This window comes from Theropithecus gelada, chromosome 14, assembly GCF_003255815.1.
Source record: "Theropithecus gelada isolate Dixy chromosome 14, Tgel_1.0, whole genome shotgun sequence".
NCBI classification, from domain to species: Eukaryota; Metazoa; Chordata; class Mammalia; order Primates; family Cercopithecidae; genus Theropithecus; species Theropithecus gelada.
This window is the reverse complement of record NC_037682.1, coordinates 55,518,816-55,540,345: the sequence shown is the minus strand read 5'-3', so window position 1 is coordinate 55,540,345 and position 21,530 is coordinate 55,518,816. Positions and strand designations below refer to the sequence as shown.

General features: G+C 38.6%; 1 protein-coding gene across 1 annotated transcript in view; it reads right to left on the bottom strand.

Annotated features, from left to right (window-relative positions):
* Positions 1 to 21,530, bottom strand: part of SBF2 (SET binding factor 2) — a 523,750-nt gene that overhangs the window by 234,785 nt on the left and 267,435 nt on the right. The window contains exons 7-8 of the mRNA XM_025356625.1: positions 1,854 to 1,986; positions 501 to 609 (exon numbers count right to left, since the gene is read on the bottom strand). Coding sequence (XP_025212410.1) covers positions 501 to 609; positions 1,854 to 1,986 — 242 coding nt within the window. The remainder of the gene's footprint in view (positions 1 to 500; positions 610 to 1,853; positions 1,987 to 21,530) is intronic.

Below are 21,530 nucleotides of genomic sequence, written 5' to 3'. Positions count from 1 at the left end.
ACTTTTCCTTCTTCGGTATTCCTATTCATATGGCATTAAGAATACAAAAATTTGGTGGAAGCTCGTATCAAACTTGTGTTCTACTAAAACTCTTCACTCTTTTGAATATGCTTTCTGCTTTGTTAGTTATCAGCAATTTGGTATCAAGACAGGTCTCACTTCAAAATATAAATCAATTATGCACTAATATCAAAAGTATAAATAGAATATTAGTAGATTAATTTATCTTTTGTCATATGTAAGAGGAATAATAAAGATAAACAATGCACCAAAAGAGGGATATTTAAAAATATTAATAAATTCCTTTAGAAAACCTCCTATACTTGTATATGGCAAAATTAATATACAGACTTTTCAATGATATTTTTCTTCTATCCAATCTTTTCTACTGGAAATGCTACAGATCTGAAAATAGTGATTAGTTGAAATGTTATAGGACCCAAAGTAATATGATAAACTTCTGGACTCAATAACTGGAAACTTTAAAGATGAATACTTACAAGTTCGTGGATATCAGTTTTAAAGATAGAATGTACTCCAATAATGAAAGGTGTTGGGGAACTCAGAACTTCCAGTAGCTGAGCCGGGAGAATAGGGATATAAGGATAACTGGAAAGAATAAAAATACGTGTCACATATATTTTTCTTTAACATAAACATATTTTCTTTCATCTTTATGCTGTATAAGTTGCATATTACTTAGGTTTAGAAATTATCAATAATGTTTTCATGCTTTTTAATACTAAAATTTTGGAAAAAATGATTTAAAAATCTTCATGTGAAAAACACAATAAGATATAAGACATAAAGTGAATGGAATCCAAGCCTGCTTCCTTAACCTTTGTTTCTTCTAGGCAAGCAGTCTCTTTAGGTCTTCTAATATTGTTTGAAAGCATTTTTCCTTACATAGAAACCCGACATTAGACAGTAACACTGACTCTCTGATAGGGCCTCCCCTCTCAATATGAGGCAATGATTTGTCTATATAAAATAAGGACTCAAATTCCACTGTCTATACTTGATTTTTGCATTCAATAAGAATGGCAAAAACAAAAACAAAAACAAAAAACCAGGACCAATAATTCTCTATCTTATCTAAAAAGTTAAGAAAAGTACCTAAATTAAAAAAAAATTTTTAAAGAAATTCTGGAATCTAAAATTTTATCTAGTTTATATGAACTAATTTCCTAGATGTTAGATTATCAGTTGATTAAACAGTATATTAGAGGTATGCTATTCTAGCTATAGCACTATTAGGCATCACTGTTTTGTTTTTTAAGTTTTTATTAGGAAAATTTTTTTAACATATCCCATAAAAAAACAGAGGAAAAAATTATAATGAAGCCCTGCAGTAATTGTCAACTTTGAGAATTACCAATGCACGGCTACGTATATATCTCTACCCACTTTTTTTCTCTTCTCTACTGTATTATTTTCGAGCAAATCCCAGATGTCACATTGTTTACCCATAAATACTTCAGTGGGTATCTAAGAAAGATAAGAGCTTTTTATTAATAGAATCTCTACCATTATAACTTCTAAAAATTAATAAATCTTTAATATCAAATAGCACTGACTAGACATTTATGCCGAATGTGTTAAAAGACAATTAAAAGTTGCTGACAATACTATTCAAATTAAATATTTTTACACTAATCAACATTCAGTAATGGACAACTTGGAAAGTCTCAAATTCTAGACTAGATTTTATCAAAACTATGACTCATGTAACAGCATAACTTTGTGAAATACCTCTATGTGGTTCAAAACCATTGTGCCATAACATTATGACTTATCGACAATAAGTGATATGTAGTTTAGGAATAAATAAAATTAACAAATGAAAACCTCACCTATATTTAAGAGGAAACATTAAAGATTCTAGGGCTCGACAAGCATCGCTAAGTCTCTGGAAACTTGCAGAATGGAAGAGAACCTTATTTTCTGTGAGGACTGCACAAAAGAGGCTGAGGACATTCTGAATTCCTGAAAACATAAGAGCAAGGACTTACCAAATGCATTTAATTTTATATGTGTTGTCAACAATCATAGACAGTATACACGGAAAGAAAAAGCCAGTAATTTTGGACTCTGAAGGAAAATACTTGGTTAAACTGTAAATTCCATGTAATCTATGAGTATTTGTTTTCCCAAACTTTCAGTTTTGCCTTTATTCTTCAAATCAGGTAATACTCATTGAACATATTAGTTGTTTGGAAATACACTATTACCTTCTTTTCAATTTCATCTCTAAGGCCTGTATTGAGGTTCCTGTTTTAGAATGCTAGCATTGTTCTAAAAACTAACCCTTGCAGAATCTATTTGTCTGATGTTACTAATACCACACCAGCTTTGTTGTTGTTGAAATTTGCCTACTATATCTTTTCCCATCTTTTAATTTCAACCTTTCTCTACTTCTTGTAAACAGCATGCACAAATGCTCTGCAATTTAATGATGGGGTTACGTCCTAATAAACCCATTGTAAAGTTGAAAAATCTTAAATTGAACATAAATCAGAGACTGTCTGTAACTGAAATATTTTAGTCTGACAACCTTTGTCTTTTAACTAGTTCACTTAATCCATCTATACTTATTGTAATTATTGAGATATACACTAATATATAGAGATATATGTGGAATCTTATTTTATGCTTTTTATTCTATCTTCTCTTTTTTCTTTCTTTTAGATTTCTCCTGTCTCTTCTTTCATCCCCTCTGTTAGTATGGTATTTATAAACTCTTTTTCTATTTTTTTAGTGGCAACTCCAGAAAATACAACATACATACTTATGACATTGAAGTTAAATAAATACATAATTTCTTATTTTCTCCTGTTTATTACTGAACCAAATTATCTTTCTTTATATCACTTCAACTTTAATCATACAGATCCAGTAAAGCAAGAGTCCCCATTTGTTTTCTCAAGGTAAAATACTATATTGTCCCTTTATCATAGCTTATTTCTTCATGTGACATGCAAATTTCCTTAGTCTATTATTAATTGCTATTCCCTCTTATCATTTCCAACTTATCCCATGTGATACATCAGAATCTTTAGTTCAGATTTTAATCTTCGCTCATTTTGATTAATGTAATAGTTTCATAAGTGATTTTCCTAATCCAGTCCTTATTCCCTTCAAATCTACCCTCCAGATAGTTTCTAGAATAAAGAAAAAAAATGATACAATGACTAAAGAAATCTAAATATATTTTCAAGTGGTTTAAAAAATTCATATTAAATCCACAAGAATAAATGCTACAAATTTTACAAAATACATTCTTGTGGATTTCACATGAATTTTAAAAACCCACTAAGGTTTTGGTACACTTGAACAACAGTGGAAATGAATGAGCTAGCATTATATGTATCATCATGACTAACTCTCCCAAGTATAATACTGAGTGAGGGTAGTAAGGCGTACAATGATGATATAGTTGTGAAAACAAAATAAATCTCAGGATCCCCAAACCACCAAGCCAAAGGGAAGTCAAGCTAGAAACTGCACCAGGAAAATCTACCTCCTATTTTATTCCTAAATAAGATAGCTACAAAGATTAAAAAAAAAAAAAAAAAAAAAAAAAAAGGCTGGATGTGGTGGCTCACACCTGTAATCCCAGCACTTTGGGAGGCTGAGGCAGGTGGATCACTTGAGGTAAGGAGTTTAAGACCTGCCTGGCCAACATGGTGAAACCTTGTCTCTACTAAATATATAAAAATCAATGTGGTAGCAGACGCCTGTAACCTCAGCTACTCGGGAGGCGGGGGCAGGAGAATCGCTTGAACCCGGGAGGCGGAGGTTGCAGTGAGCCGAGGTTGCACCATTGCACTCCAGCCTGGGCAACAGAGCAAGACTCCGTCTCAAAAAAAAAAAAAGCTACATACGTCCCATACCTCCCTCACAATTTGCCCACAAAGAAATTCCTTGTGGACAAAGGACAGACAAAACTCAAAGTCATCAAAGTCATCCCTGTACTCCTATGAGACAAATGTGTATCTGATTACTTCCTCTGCCCTATTATTTCACTAAGCCAGACTAAGACTTAAGTGACTATTCCTCTATCTGCCACTCACATGTAAATTGTGTATTCAGTAAAAGGCTAATCAGAGACTCAAAAGAATGCAACCTTTTGTCTCTTATATACCTATGACCTGGAAGCCCCCTCCCCTGCTTTGAGTTGTCCCGCCTTTCCAGACCGAACCAATGTACATTTTATGCACATTGATGTCTCATTTTTCAGCAGGTGGCTAGCCAGACATGAGCAGGGAAGGAGAGGACCCCCTCACTCCCACGCCACCACCAAGAATGTCAGGCAACCATCAGGTGATGGTCAGGTGATTATTAAACTGTCTCTCTAAAATAATAATTGGTCATAGCTGATGCCAGGGAAAGGCAATCTTCCAATAGACAGAAACATCTGAAACTGGTGATCAGCAGCTTCCTGATAAAATCTCAGGAGTTGGAGAGTGGGCTCATGCCTGTGCACTAAGAGGCAAAATGGCAGAGTTTAACTGGTATATGACCCTCTAGGAACATTTGGACTGGTAAAGGAAGAATGCCTCCAGTGAGCATGCGTACAACTCCAGTAAACACATGGCACATGTGACCCCTACCAAATGCTGACAGGTCTTTGTGCATGTGGAGTGCCCACCCCAAGGGAAGAATCCAAGGAGGAGAGATGCAAGACCCTGAACACATGACAACATATAAAATCCCGAGTCAAAGCTCTTACAGTGCACTTAATCTCTCAAGTTGTCTGCTTGGCCCTCTTCCAAGTGTACTTTACTTCCCTTCATTCCTGCTCTAATGCTTTTAAATAAACTTTCACTCCTGCTCTAAAACTTGCCTTGGTCTCTCACTCTGCCTTATGCTCCTTGGTTGAATTCTTTCTTCTGAGGAAGCAAGAATTGAGGTTGCTGCAGACCTGTATGGATTTGCTGCTGGTAACATACTTTGGTGCTGTGGCTTGGATACATTCCCTAATATTAACATACTTTGGTGCCACGTGATTCGAATATGCTTCCACAGTGGTAAGACATCTCTATGCCTCACCTTCTTTGGCTGGAGGTGCTTAACCCTTGTACACAGTTTTGTTTGCTCTTTTCATTCTCCGGCTTACTAACCATCCCCCAGAACAATTCTCTGCCACAGTGGCTCTGTTCCCCAAGCTCATCTCTCAGCTCCTGCTGATGGGTAGCTCACAGGGGTAGGAAGGACCTTGGAGTCCTTCACAGGTAAGATCCTTGACCTGAGACACAAAGGTTCTCCTAGACAAGAGGCTCATGAGAGTGGTAAGGCTAAAGCCTAAAACTGTGCAATGTCTGGGGTTTCCTCTGCTTTTTCAACTAAAATTGGCTCTTTCCCAAAAACCCACACCACCTATTCTCCCGTTTTCTGTGTGTATTCTGAAATGGCCTTGTACACCCTTCAGACTGTCCACCTCGAGGCAAGTTAGCCTCTTTTGCTTTCACTTTGCATGCCATGTAACTGTTATTGGTACACCCTCAGCTCTTGCGGAATTTGCGCAGCAGCAAAAACATGGGCTCCCTTGTGGATATCTCGAGACTTATACTAGTTTTTACCCTACCAGCTCAGATGACCTCTAATCCTTCCTCTGTCTGTTGGCACACTGCTAGGACAGACACTAATTGGATCCCCAGTCAGCTCCTTATGACTTACCATATGCTTTTCGTTCCTGTTACGGTCCAGGGCTGAGTTTTCCGGTGGCTTCTGAAGTAGTTTGCTGCCCGCATAGGGCCTCATTCTAGCCCTTTAAGGACCCCATCTACCTGCTTTTTTTGAGTTAGCACCCCTTCGGGAGGAGGGGAAATTCTTCCTTTGCCATTTGTGAATTCTTACATCAAGCCGTAAGTCCTCCAGAGGTTACTACTTTATTTTAAGAAGACAAATAAATGTTGCCCTCTCAAATCCAAGGGATGTTGTTTTTGGAAGCCTAAGAAAGGTTTCCATGATTATTCCTCTGGCTTCTTCCTACTTCCTCCTGGAGCTTCCATTTCTCTAATCACTTCCATGCCTTTCTCAATATTCATCAAGATCTTCAAGGTCATATTTGAAGGGAGGGAAGTTCAGCCCCCTTGCAGCAGTTAGCTGAAAAACAGGTTTCTTGTCTAGTTAGAGAACAAGGGAAATGGGAATCTGAGAAAAGGGATAATCATTTTGTTGCTAGAATGCTCCAAGTGAGAGTCACTGTAAGGTCATGGAGGCAAGAATATAGGATGGCGCAAGGCCGCCGGCACAAGAGACCCATAGGACAGAGACGGAGGCTGGTCCCAAGTTAACAGATTATCATTAGAACAGAGATGAAGGCAAGGTTAGGGGTAAATAGTAAGACCAGTTCATTCCGGAACCCCACGGATGAACAGGAGAGGGCTCTCTGTTCACTCTGGTATCTCTTCTGTGAAAAGAGGGTACCGAAGTTAAGGGTACATGGTAAGATCAACTCATTCCAGAACCCTAAGGACAAATGGGGGGCGTCCTATTCAGGATAATAGGAAGAGAAGACACTTTTTTACTTTTTTTCTCGTATTCTCTCTTCACAGATGGGTAATTCCATCTTCATACCACAGGACACAACCCTCAGATGCATTCTCAAGAACTGGGAAAAGTTTGACTCCAAAACCCTATAAAGGAAAAGGCTAATCTTTTTCTGTAATACAGCCTGAGTTGAATACAACTGTGCTCCAAGACCAGGAATCTTGGACAGAAAACCAAAATATTAACATCATCTATCAACTAGATTTACTTTGCCACCAGCAGGGAATATGGATAGAAATCCCCTATGTACAGGCCTTCATAGCCCTGTAAAACAACTCTGACTTTTGTTGGGCTTGTAAAATGGATCTAGTGATGATAGCTGCCATAGTCAGACAGCCCCCTCTGGTTGGTTCGGGACACTCCTTATTGGGTATACCCTGGTTTCAAGCCCCAGAAGGGCAAAAGATGACAGCTCAAACCCCACTGCCCCTTCTACCTCATTATATTCTAGTCTCCCAGGCCTGTAGCCCCTCCGTATCCAGGGCTATCATCTGGATACCACCCTCTTAGGTCACGCCCCCTTCAAGAGGCCAGTAGCCCCAGTGTACCCACTAGAGCCCAGACTCCATTCACTATGTAAGGCCTGAGCCAAATTACAGTAGAACTAGGGGAGTTTATGGAGGGCCCTGACAAATACATCAAAGGGTTCTGTAAACTGGGATTAACATTTGAACTCACTTGGAAGGATTTCTCAGTCATACTAGGGCAAATTCTGTCTAAGGGAGAAAGTGATTCCATTATGGAGGTGGCCCAACAATTTGGAAATCCAATGCGCATGACTGACCCTGGTGGCTACCCTGTAGGAGCCATCACAGTTCCCCAGGTTAACTCCAAGTGGGATTACAATACCCAGGGAGGTATATGGGGAAGAAACCACATGTTCCTCTGCCTGGTAGAAGGGATAAAAGCTAGCAGAACAAAGGCTGTGAACTATAATACATTGGCCTTAACAGATCAAGGTCGTCTTGAAAACCCCATCACTTTCCCAGAGAGGCTACAAGAGGCCCTAGTGAAACATACTAACCTAGACCCAGAGACATCAGAAGGGCAACTGGTCCTACAGGACCATTTCCTAACTCAGGCAACCCCAGATATTCAGAGCAAACTCCAAAAGCTACCATTGGACCCCAATACCCCTATGCCTGACATTCTCAAAACAGTTGCCTTGGTCTTTTACAACAAGGACCAAGAGGAAGAAGAAAGGGCTCAGGAAAAGGAGAGGCAAATGGAAAAGTGGCAGCTCCAACTATTGGCTGTCTTAGAAGTCCACCAGCTCCCTCCAATTTGCCCTAGGAATATCTTCCCAAATAATCGCCATTGGTATAAGAAGCCAGGCCACTGGAAGGCCAACTGCATCAATGGGACAGATGGGAAAAAGCCTTGCATGGCTTGCCCCCCTCCACCACAAACCTGGCAACTGGGAATAGGACTGCCCTGAGGGCTGGAGGGCTCCTGGGAGAGAATCTCTGACCTTGAGCTGAAGTGCCCTACAATCCAGCTGGCTCCCAGATCAAACATCACTATTGAAGGGACAGAGCCAAGGAATGCTTTGGATGTGGCAGGTAGGACTATAAGTTTTCTTTTGGACACTGGAGTAGCCTACTCAATGCTTACGTCTTTTCCTGGGCAATTATCCTCCAAATCCTGCCAGATAATGGGGATAAACGTAGTGCCCATAACCAGGAGGTTTACTCCTTTGTGCTGCCTATCTGGGGGAACTGTCTTTTCTCACTTGTTTTTAGTGATGCTAGAATGTCCCATACCCCTTTTGGGAAGAAATATTTTATTTAGTCTAGGGGCTCAGTTAACCTTTCCTCCAGGGCAGACATCCCTTTTCCAACTGCAATCTTATGCCTCAAGGAAACCACACACAAGAATGAACTGCCCATGGACTGTATCATTAATCCAGAGGTCTGGATATGTTCCTACTGTCATATATAACATTTAAAAATGTTACAACTGCAAAACAGTTAAAATTATTACTTTCTATATATTTTTATTTATTAAAGTTCTAGGATACATGTGCAGAATGTGCAGGTTTGCCAAATAGGTATGCGTATGCCATGGTGGTTTGCTGCACCCATCAAACTGTCATCTACATTAGGTATTTCTCGTAATGCTATCCCTCCCCTATCCCCCGACAGGCCCAGGTGTGTGATGTTCCCCTCTCTGTGTCCATGTGCTCGCATTGTTCAACCCCCACTTAAGAGTGAGAACATGCAGTGTTTGGTTATCTGTTCCTGTGTTAGTTTGCTGAGAATGATGGTTTCCAGCTTCATCCATGTCCCTGCAAAGGACATGAACTCAACCTTTTTTATGGCTGTATAGTATTCCATGGTGTATATGTGCCACATTTCTTTATCCAGTCTATCACTGATGGGCATTTGGATTGGTTCCAAGTCTTTGCTATTGTGAACAGTGCTGCAATAAACATATGTGTGCATGTGTCTTTATAGTAGAATATAGTAGATTTATAATCCTTTGGCTATACACCCAGTAATGGGATTGCTGGGTCAAATGGTATTTCTGGTTCTAGAAACTTGAGGAATTGCCACACTGTCTTCCATAATGGTTGAACTAATTTACACTCCCACCAAGAGTGTAAAAGAATTCCTATTTTTCCACATCCTCTCCAGCATCTGTTGTTTCCTTTTTAATGACTGCCATTATGGCTGGCATGAGATGGTATCTCACTGTGGTTTCGATTTGCATTTCTCTAGTGACCAGTGATGATCTTTTATTCATGTTTCTTGGATGCATAAATGTCTTCTTTTAACAAGTGTCTGTTCATATCCTTCACCCACTTTTTGATGAGGTTGTTTTTTTCTTGTAAGTTTGTTTGAGTTTTTTGTAAATTCTCTCAATATTAGCCCTTTGCTAGATGGATAGATTGGAAAAATTTTCTCCCATTCTGTAGTTTCTTTTGCAGTGCAGAAGCTCTTCAGTTTAATTAGATCCCATTTGTCTATTTCAGCTTTTGTTGCTATTGCTTTCAGTGTTTTAGACATGAAGTCTTTGCCTATGCCTATGTCCTGAATGGTATTGCCTAGATTTTCTTGTAGAGTTTTCAATAATTTTAAGTCTTACATTTAAGTCTTTAATACATCTTGAGTTAATTTTTGCATAAGGTGTAAGAAAGGGGTCCAGTTTCACTTTTCTGCATATGGCTAGCCAGTTTTCCCAACAGCATTTATTAAATAGGGAATCCCTTCCCCATTGCTTTTGTCAGGTTTGTCAAAAATCAGATGGTTGCAGATGTGTTATTTCTGAGGTCTCTGTTCTGTCCCATTGTTCTATATATCTGTTTTGCTACCAGTACCATGCTATTTTGGTTACTGTAGCCTTGTAGTATAGTTTGAAGTCAGGTAGCATGATGCCTCCAGTTTTGTTCTTTTTGCTTAGGATTGCCTTAGCTATACGGGCTCTTTTTTGGTTCCATATGAAATTTAAAGTAGTTTTTTTCTAATTTTGTGAAAAAAAGTCAATGGTAGCTTGATGGGGATAGCATTGAATCTATAAATTACTTTGGGCAGTATGGCCATTTTCATGATATTGATTCTTGCTATCCATGAACATGCAATGTTTTTCTATTTGTTTGTGTCCTCTCATGTCCTTGAGCAGTGGTTTGTAGTTCTCCTTGAAGAGGTCCTTTACATCCCTCGTAAGTTGTATTCCTAGGTATTTTATTCTCTTTGTAACAATTGTGAATGGAAGTTCACTCATGATTTGGCTGTTTGTGTATTATTGGTGTATAGGAATGCTTGTGATTTCTTTATGCTTTTTTAAAAACTAAGAGAAGAAATAAAAAAATTCACATATAGTCTATTTACCCACAGATTCGCCATTTCTAGTGTTGTTTGTTCGTGTGAAATCAAGTTATTAACTGGTCTCTCTTTCCTGCAGTCTTAAGGATTTCCTTTGATTTTTTGTTTTTTTGGAGACACAGTCTCACTCGATCACCCAGGCTGGAGTGTAGTGGTGCGATCTTGGCTCACTGCAACCTCTGCCTCCCAGGTTTAAAAGACCCTTCCAACTTAGCCTCTCAAGTAGCTGGGACCATAGCTGTATGCCATCACATCTGGATAATTTTTGTATTTCTTTGTAAACATGGGGTTTCAATATGTTGGTTGTGAACTCCTGGGATCAAGTGATCCACCCACCTCAGCCTCCCAAAGTGTTAGGATTACAGGTGTGAGCCACCACATCTGGCCTTCCTTTTGTATTTCTTATAGAGCAGGTCTACTACTAGCAACCAATCTGTTTTTGTTTACTTGAAGATGTCTTCATTTTATCTTTGTTTCTGAAAGATAGTTTTGCCAGTGACAGAATTCTTGTCTTTTTTTTTCTTTCAGTGCTTTTAATACATCACATCAATGCCTTCTGTCTCCCATTCTTTCTGTTGAGAGACCCACTGTAATAATATTCTAGTTCTTTTGATTCATATTGATGAATTATTTTATCTTGCTATTCTCAAGAGTTTGCTTTCACCAGTTTCACAATCATGCTGTGTCTACATGGGGATTTTTTTACTGTTAATCTGGGCTTCATTGTGTTTCTTGGGTCTACAGGTTAATGAATTCAACAAATTTTGGAAAGTTTTTGAGATTATTTCTTCAAATACACTTTTCTAATCACCCCCATATCCATCCAGTGGAGATGCTCTGTACCTAAAAGGTATTATTGTCTCAAAGGTCTCTGAGAATCTGTTATTTTATTTCAATCTTTTTCTCTATGTTCTTTATACTGGATCATTTCTCTGGGTCTTTCACCAAATTTTATTTTTATTTCTGACATCTCAAATGTGCTATTAAGCTCAGCTAGAGAATTTCTGTTCTAGTTATTTATTTCGAGAAAGGGTCTTACTCTGTTGCTCAGGCTGGAGTGCAGTGGCATAATCACAGCTCACTGCAGCCCCAGCCTTCTGAGCTCAAGCGATCCTCCTACCTCAGCTTCCTGCATAGCTGGGACTAAGGGGTGCACCACCACACCCGACTAATTTTTTACTTTGCAGACATGAGTTCTCACTATGTTTCTCAGGCTGGTCCTCAGGCTGGTCCTGAACTCCTGGGCTTAAGAGATCCTCCTGCCTCAGCCTCCCAAAGTACTGGGATTACAGGTATGAGCCACAATGCCTGGCCTGTTTCAGTTATCATACTGTTCAATCTATAATGTCTAGTTGGCTCTTTTTCAGTTTTTACTTCACTACTGAAATTGCCTAGGTGTTGAGCCACTCTCATTATATTTTGTCTTAATTCTTTCAATATGGCTACCATTAATTCTTTTAGCATATTTATAACAGCTGATTTAAAGTCCTTATCTGCTAAATCCAGTATGTGTGTTCACTCAAAGTCAGTTAATACTATTTTTTTTTCCCTGAGTATGGGTTACACTTTACTGTTTCTTTGAATGCCTCTTGCTTTTTGGTAAAAGTTGAACATTATAAATAATACACTGCATTAAATTTGAATTATTTTTTCCTGAAAGCTTTTTTTTGAGTGGGGGAGGGTGGTCACTGCTTTAAGCTGCAAAATCTGCTTGTGATGTTAGGCTACTGATGTCTCATTTAAAAATTTTTATTGTTTAGCTTGGCTCCCTAGGGGTTATCCCTGCGTTTGCATGGTCCACTTGGTCAGTCCATAATTTGGGCAGAGGTTGTGCTCAAAGACCTTGAACCAGTAAAGCTTCTATGTACTGCTGACCAATTTTGCACGGGTTGAAGTGCGTTCACAGTTTATCCAGATTTTAAGTATGCTTTCAGTTCCAGCTGAGTTTTATTGGGTCTTCCTGCATATGTGCATAGTTTCCCAGGCAGCCAGGGATGTATAGAGACACTGTCTAGTCCTTCTAAGACTTTCTCCTCTCCACAATTTCTCTGTTAAATTTCTGGCTGATGTGCACTAGCCCCAACTATGACTGTAATTCAGACAGGCATCTGATGTTTTTCTCCTTTCATCTTCTACTGGGTTCAATACTTATACTGATAACGATGCCATGGGTTTTAGCCCTCCACCCCAAATAAATGCCACTCCATCTGGCAGCAAAGCTGGTTTGCTACCCAGCCCTACTCTGCCACTACCACTCTCACTGGTAGAGATGGGATGTAGGGGAGAGAGGGCAACCACCAGATAAGAATGCTGCAGACTCCTGCTGTTTTTACACAAAGTTCTAGCATGAATAAACGTTTCTAAATTTGTCATTTGCTTTTGGTCAATTTCCAGAGCCCTGAAATAGTTGTATTCAACAATTTTGTCTAGTTTTATACTGGTTCTTTGGGGAAAGGATTTGCTAAACTCTTTGTACTGTCTTTGGTGATGTTAATTTTGTTCTCCCAAATTTTGTCCAATGCTGTCCAATTTCTCCAATGAATACTTAGTATTTTTCCTGCAACTAAAAAGCAATCTGTAGCAAGGCACTTTAAGATCACGTAAATATCTCATCTCTCATCAAAATGCCTGGCTAGATTTAGCATCTATTGATAATTTCTGCCTGAATAGATCTTTACTATAATGATTATAGAATTATTTTCCAAATCCAGCACTCACTCTGTATTTACCAGTCAGCACTTGGTATTCTACATAGCAAAATCCTCCCTTTTTCTCTACTTACTTTATTCATTAGCAGCATGGACTCATGAATACCTATATTTTTCCTAACAGTCTATAAGTCATTACTATCCTTAATTATTCTGGTGCTAAATATGTCCTAGATTTATGCAGTAGGAACCCTTTAACTTAGTTCCTGCGTCCTTGAGACAGAGCTCTTTTCTTTTTCCAGGCTCATATTGTACCTACCCTGTCCTAGCCCCAATCCAGCCATTTCTCCTAAGAGTCCTGGTTCCCTTTGGTGAGAAATGGTATCAAAGACCAAAATTTTAGGTGTTAGGGCATGTGTTAGATCATTTTTACTGGGGTGACTTTGCTTCTAGGCCACTTTTGCCTATAGATGGAGCTAGGAAACATATGCATGTATATATATACATACACATACATACATGAGAACATATACATGCATATATATTTGAGAAATCCTGAGTCTATGCCATTACTTTCAATTCCATTCCATCCCCACAGGGTATCCCTCACTATCCCAATTCATATTTGTATGTTCCTTCTTCCACTGAGAATCCTGGGTCCTAATAACATCAACATACTTATTCATTTGCTAAATCCTATATTACACATAAAAGAGCTTCAGAATTGTTTCAGCCATTTCAACTAAAAAAAAAAAAATGAAAATGGAGTTCACTATTTGTTTGCAATTCTGTTCCCAAAACTGTCCAAAGCTGAGTTTGTACAGTCAAATACTCGTAAGTTACTAAAGTAACTTAGTTTTCCCTCTTCAGTGTGGTTACATTATTTGAATGACAGTGGAGTTTCTTTACATATGCTTTTACTTTTAAGATAATATTTTCTTTCTTTTCCTTTCTTCTCATCCTAATTTTTTAATATAAGACACAAATATGCTGCCACAAGTCAAAATAATTCAGGAAGACACACTTAGAGAAGTGTCATTCCCTCCCTCAGTTAATAGTACCGTACCAGGCCAGGCGCAGTGGCTCATGCCTGTAATCCCAGCACTTTGGGAGGCTGAGGTAGGTAGATCGCTTGAGCCCAGGAGTTCAAGACCAGCCTGGGTAACATAGTGAAATCCCATCTTTACTAAAAAATACAAAAATTAGCCAGGCACGGTGGTGCGTGTCTATAGTCTCAGCTACTTGGGTCGGGGCTGACATAGGAGGACTGCCTGAGCCTGGGAGGTCGAGGCTACGGTGAGCTGAGTTTGCATCACTGCACTCCAGCCTGGGCAACAGAGCAAGACACACCCTGTCTCAAAAATAATAATAATACTAATAATCATAATAATACTGTATCAATGCCAGTTCCTGATATCCATAATGTACTATGATTATGTAAGATATTGTTGTAGGAAGATGGGTAATGCATACATACGGACTCCAGATGAATTTAGTTATTTCTTGTGAGTCAAACTATTTAAAATAAAAAGTGGTATTTTTTAAAGTCTGTGCATGTATTAGTTTTTTATGGCTGCTGTAACAAATTACCACACATTTGGTGGCTTAAAACAAGACAAATTTATTATTTCACTGTTGTGGAAGTCCTGTGATCAAATTTTCCAGCTTCTGTTGACTTTTCACATTCTTTGTCTTGTGGTTTCCTTCCATCTTCAAAGTTGACAATGGCCAGTCATACTGTATTACTCTGAAGGTGAATCTTTTGCCACCCTATTTCATCTTTTAATGACTCGTGAGATTATTGTGGGTCCACCTGGGGTGGGAGCTTCCTAAAGGGACTGATCCTTGAAGTAGATTTTGACAGAGAAGCATTAGTTAAGGAGAAAAGAAAAGCATAGCATTCAAAGCTGACAAAAGAGTGAGGAAGTAAACGGCATTAACAGACCTACAAGTAACTTGGCCAAAGACAAATTTATGAAGAATCTGTATGTCATATCAAGTCTAGTCTTTTTAATGAAGACTCTGGGGAAAAACTTACCCCTCTTTCTTTTTTTGAGACGGAGTCTCACTCTGTCACCAGGCTGGAGTGCAGGGGCATGATCTTGGCTCACTGCAACCTCCGCCTCCCGGGTTCAGCAATTCTCCTGCCTCAGATGCCCCCCTCACCACTCCAGCTAATTTTTGTATTTTTAGTAGAGATGGGGTCCCACCTTGTTGTCCAGGCTGGTCTTGAACTCCTGATCTCGGGCGATCGACCCGCCTCGGCCTCCCAAAGTGCTGGGATTACAGGCATGAGCCACCATGCCAGGCCCCCACTTTGCTCTTATCTGAACTCTCTGCCCTACCCCACAAAAATTCACAAGTAGTTCATCAGAAAATAAAATTCATAATCAGTATCTTTTAGTATCAGATAAATTGTGAGGAATGGAGGCATGCAGTTGTGAGGAACTTTACCTTACTCATACTAGTAAAAACAATCAGTTGATGTTGTCAAGGGAGGCAATATTATACTATATTTACTGAGAGGACATATGTCTCATAATGTAGAAATGAGATAGGAACAATATTCTAGTGCTTAAAGGGTAAGTTTTTCATTATCCAGAAAATTAATAGTATAATACAAAACAATTTACCCAAGCCTAACTGAAGTACCACTTATATTCTTTATTCTTAAATGTCACACGCTTTCTTAAGTTTTACATAATAATAATAATAATTATTATTATTTTTTGAGATGGAGTCTCACTCTGTCGCCCAGTCTGGAGTGCAGTGGCGCGATCTCGGCTCACTGCAAGCTCTGCCCCCCAGGTTCACACCATTCTCCTGCCTCAGCCTCCCGAGCAGCTGGGACTACAGGCACCCGCCACCGTACCCAGCTAATTTTTTGTATTTTTAGTAGAGACGGGGTTTCACCATGTTAGCCAGGATGGTCTCGATCTCCTGACCTCGTGATCTGCCTGCCTCGGCCTCCCAAAGTGCTGGGATTACAGGCGTAAGCCACTGCGCCCAGCAAGTTTTACATAATTAATAATCTCAAATATTTTAAATTACATTAATGATTTTTATTCCTATGTAGCAGTGTTTGTTGCTGTGTTCACAGTTACATAGCTATTGAGAAATCCAGTTTCTTTGAATTTTCTAAGTTAAAATCAGTTTTCTATATAACTTTGAATTGTCTCATCTTCTGTAGCCCAACATCCATTCAAAGCTGCACAATAACACAGGAGAAGAAAATATGAAAAGCAGACATTCCAGTGATAATTACTAGTGATTTCACTACAATGGTACATATACATCCTGCTGATTATTCAAAGAGTAAAACATTCTGAAAGATGGCTTCCTGATCTCAATTTTCTTGAAGGTTAGAGTTCTAAAATTCATTGCACCACATGTTAACAAATGTATCTGTTTCTTTTTGGGGGAAAGAAAAAAACTTTCTCCAGACTCCTCCATTCTTTTAATAATAATGATACGTTACAAAATAGAAGACTATGTGTCAGCTTTCAAATGGGTAAATGGTGGAACAGAAGACCATGTTTCAAAACAGAATATAGTTCAAAAAGTCCTGCACATTTTTAAATTTAATTTAATTGTATTTTTTTTTGAGACGGAGTCTTGCTCTGTCACCCAGGCTGGAGTGCAGTGGCGTGATCTCGGCTCACTGCAAGCTCTGCCTCCCGGGTTCATGCTATTCTCCTGCCTCAGCCTCCCGAGTAGCTGGGACTACAGGTGTCCGCCACCACGCCTGGCTAATTTTTTTGTATTTTTAGTAGAGATGGGGTTTCACTGTGTTAGCCAGGATGGTCTTGATCTCCTGACCTCGTGATCCACCCGCCTCGGCCTCCCAAAGTGCTGGGATTACAGGCATGAGCCACTGCACCTGGCCTGCACAATTTATTATAGTTCTTTCTGGTCGATCCACAATGGGGAAAACAGTATAGTACTGGTCACAGCTTAATGTAAATCATGAAAAAGGAGATTTCTCATTCACTGAACCAACATTTATTGTGTACTACAGGCACTAGAATATAGCAGTGAATGAAGACAATATCCCTAACTTCATGGATTAACTAATAAAGTTTCAAATTTATCACTGAGAGGTAATGTTTACTACCTGTTACAAATTTAGCATTAGTTCCACATATGGTAGATATGGCAAATATTCTAAGTAAAAAAGTAAAAAGTGTGGTCAATTGGGCATCTGAAAGGAGGTGTAGTTTAGTCCTTATGAACACAGGCTTACCCTCCTGACTATGACATGAATTAAATATATTTTACACACACAAATAGAGCTTAGCAATGTGGGAGACTAAATATAAGAAGTCAATTACCAAAAACATATGACTAAAAATAATTCAAACACGTAAAAGGCCAACTCAACCAAAACTGTGTAAAAAGGTACAGCATACCTTTTTCCTTCTTGAACATTCTAATTGTTTTTCTAGCTCTAAGGTAGTAACATCAGATTTTTCCAACCTCCAATGACCCAAATTCCTAGACTACGTCTGTTCTGATTGACTTGGTTTATAATCTACTTTCAATTTTAAATTTAAGAATTAGGAAGCAAAAGGAGCCTTGTGAGTAGAGCACAAGCAGTGGGGAAGAAGAATAGAGAATAACTAGAGAATTACGCAAGTAACAAACAGGAGGGAATTGTACTGGCAGAAACAACTCTTTTAATTCAAACTTCCTCCTTTCTTTTCCTCTTTCTTCCCTTCTGCCAGTATTACATTATTACTGAACTACTGAGATATATTAGCAATCATAAAATTCTAGGGATGGATATATAGAAATATGAGGCAGGCTGGGCGCGGTGGCTCAAGCCTGTAATCCCAGCACTTTGGGAGGCTGAGACGGGCGGATCACGAGGTCAGGAGATCGAGACCATCCTGGCTAACACGGTGAAACCCCGTTTCTACTAAAAAATACAAAAACTAGCCGGGCCAGGTGGCGGGCACCTGTAGTCCCAGCTACTTGGGAGGCTGAGGCAGGAGAATGGCGTACACCCGGGAGGCGGAGCTTGCAGTGAGCTGAGATCCGGCCACTGCACTCCAGCCTGGGCGACAGAGCGAGACTCTGTCTCAAAAAAAAAGAAAAAAAAAGAAAAGAAATATGAGGCAGGCTCTTAGGAGCTCACAGTTCAGTGAAGATGAAAGACTGGTAAATAAACGGTTAAAGCATAAAAGAATAGAGCTATGTACCAAATGTTACAGAGCACAGGAAAAAAAAGGTACTTCATCCTGCCACCGTTTGGAAGCTATATACTTAAATGCTGGAGTAGCCATATTTTATAAAAATATTAAAGACTAAAATGCTGAAAGAGCAAACAGAAATTTTAGACAAGAGAACTTTGTGACAAGGAAGAACAATACCTAATGACTCTCTTGCCTTAGAGCATTTACAGTCTTTATAGATAATTCAATACAAAGATAGAGCTATTTAATATTAGCACCTAAGTGCCATACAAGGACAATGGGCAGGACAGTTTTGAACCAGGATCTTTCTGAACTTTCCTCAGATTATATCATGTAGCAACTACATACTTTCTTCACATGTGATTTGAGCAAGCATAGTACACCAGTTCACAAGGACTCAATCGGTCAATGACTGTCAGTCTTTGATATTTTTACAATGGTTTCTTTATAGAACTAGCATAAATATTTAATCTTTAATTTTGAAATTAAAGCAATCAGTTTCTTAATAACATTCTGACTACTTCTTACAACCCTGTGATCAGGCTTCACCAAACATCTTACTATTCCATGAAGGCCTTTTGTAACTTCCTATATTGCTAAATATGCTTTTCCTTCTAGAATGCCATTCTTCCACTTTTCTAGCAAGTAAGAGTTTGCTCTTGGTATCTCTATTATTGCACTAATTATATTGCACTGTAGTTTTAAAACGATACCTGTTTTACCATTAGGCTAAAAGTGTATCTGGGATAAGGGCTGTGATTTGTTCATCTTTATATCCCCAGTGACTAACTCAGGAGCTGGCACATAAAAATGGCTTTGTAAACATTTGGTGAAAAAAACATATTTCTACCATCATATAAGCAGGAGGGCATTATGGGGACTTTATTACAGACTCCCATGCCATTTATTAGAAGAAATTACATTAGAACTGTCTTCGTTAGAGATCCTTAGGCCTCTAAAGGTAAGCACATGGTATACGTGGTAAGCAGTTTCTTCAGAAAAGTGCTCCAGAATGGACTAGCAAGGAGATTTAATTTGCTTCAAATCCCAAAGAACATAGCTGACATTCAACTGTCAAAAAATAAGTAATCATAGATATAGTAAAATAGGGCACAAGATGCCATTATTAGTAATAGTTTAAACTCTTGTGTACTCAAATTTGCAAACTATCTTTTTATGATTGGAGAGGAAATATATTTTCTTTAAATATTTTTTTAACCCTGATAAGTTTGTTGTTGGGACAGACCCTTATGAAAAAAGACAGATTAATGAGAAACATAAGCAAGCTTCCTTCAAAGTCAAACATTGAAAAAAAAGGACTACTTCATTTTTTCCCCTTGTAAGTGAGAATACGACTAAAACAAGTAAATAATGCTATATGAATAAGCTGAGAAAACTAAGTGAAGACAGAACCATGATCTGAGGCCCTAGATGTTGATCATTCAAGTAAAAAGGACAAAAATCAACCTACAATTGATGCATGAATTGGGTGGTTCAGCAATTTACCAATCAGTATTTTCTTTTTAAAGAAAACATTTTTACACACCCTAAGCTTCATTTTTACATCTGGCATCTTTTCATCTTGATGTTTTGGGAACATAAGTTATTTTTAAGATTCCTACAAATGTTCCTATTGTTATAGTAGGTATTCAGGCAGACATAAGCAGAGCAGGAGAACCTCCTCCCTCTGCCCAACCCCAACCAGCAATGTCAGGCGACCATCAGGTGATGGTCAGGAAAGTTGTTAAACTGTCTCTCTAAAATAATAATTGGTCACAGTGAAGCCAGAGAAGGGCAGTTTCCCAATAGATAGAAATACCTGAAACTGGTGATCAGCAGCTTCCTGATAAGAGCTCAGGAGCTGGGTGAGTGGGCTCACGCAGGTGCAGTAAGAGGCAAAATGGCAGAGTTTAACTGCTATATGACCTTCCTCTAGGAACACTGGATTAGTAAAGAAAAAAATGCCTCAAGTGAGCATGTGTACAACTCCAGTAAACACACTGCATGTGAAGCCCTTCCCAGGTGCTAGCAGGCCACTGTGTATGCAGATAGCCCACTCAAGGGAAGAATCAGGGGAGGAGAAATGCAACTACCCAGAAGCATGCCAACCTATAAAATCCCAAGTCAAAAAGTCAAACTGTGCACTTGCTCTCTCAAGTTGCCCGCTTGGCCCAATTCCAAGTGTACTTTACTTCCTTTTATTCTAGCTCTAAAGCTTTTTAATAAACTTTCACTCCTGCTTTAAAACTTGCCTCGGTCTTTCACTCTGCCTTAGGCCCCTTGGCTGAATTCTTTCTTCTAAGGAGGCGAGAATTTTTGCTGCAGACCCCTAGGGGTTCACTGCCAGTAACGTTATCACTTCAAAAATAATCACATAGTGTTACAGATAGAAGTTTTTCCAGGGAAAGACAAAAGTGAGACTACCAAATGTTTTCCATTAAGACATTTTAAAACTGAAACAACTTTCTGAATAGCAAAGAATGGCTACAGTCAACATTTTAATAACTTTTAGGTACAATAGCAAGGAATGGCTACAGTCAACATTTTAATAACTTTTATGTACAAAGTAAGAATAATATTTGTAAGATAAACTGAACAAAAACTTTAAGAACTTAAAAAAAATCTATATTTAATATCAGAGATCATCAATAGAGACATATTGACCCATTAATAGCTAATAAAAAACTGGCCAAAGTTAAACATAGACAAGTAAAAAGAAAGCATGCATAGAAAAAGGTACAAACACAAATGACACAAGATTAATGTGGTTTAACTGTGGAAACAAAGAGTTGATAGCTGATGGCCCAGGATCATTTTAGTCAGTTTTCAAAAATGTCTGTAAAACAGTATACTGTGCACTGTGAAAACTGGGGGATACATATTCTAAAACTAGTATATGTGCTAGTAAAATCCAAATTACAAGTGAACAGACATGACAAAAGATGTCAAGAGCATTTTACAAGATTATTTGGGGCAGGGACGGACACCCAAGATTAAACGGGTATGGATTAGATTAAAACATCACAGGGTCTATAAAAACCAGTTCCTATGAATACAAACTTATTAACATTAAAAATCCCAGCATTGTTAGTACACTTAAAACACTAATCCTCAGGTAAACAAAAATAGTTCACATAGGCTGCCAAAAAATAAAAAAAACCCAAATAAACAAAAAAGACAGTAAACAAGAGATGAAAGCAATTAACAGGAAATTGTAGGGAGTGAAGCTTGGAACGGCAGAGTCCATATAATTATTTCAGAAAAACACAGAGACCTTTTAAACTGTGAAAAACAAATTCATTATGATA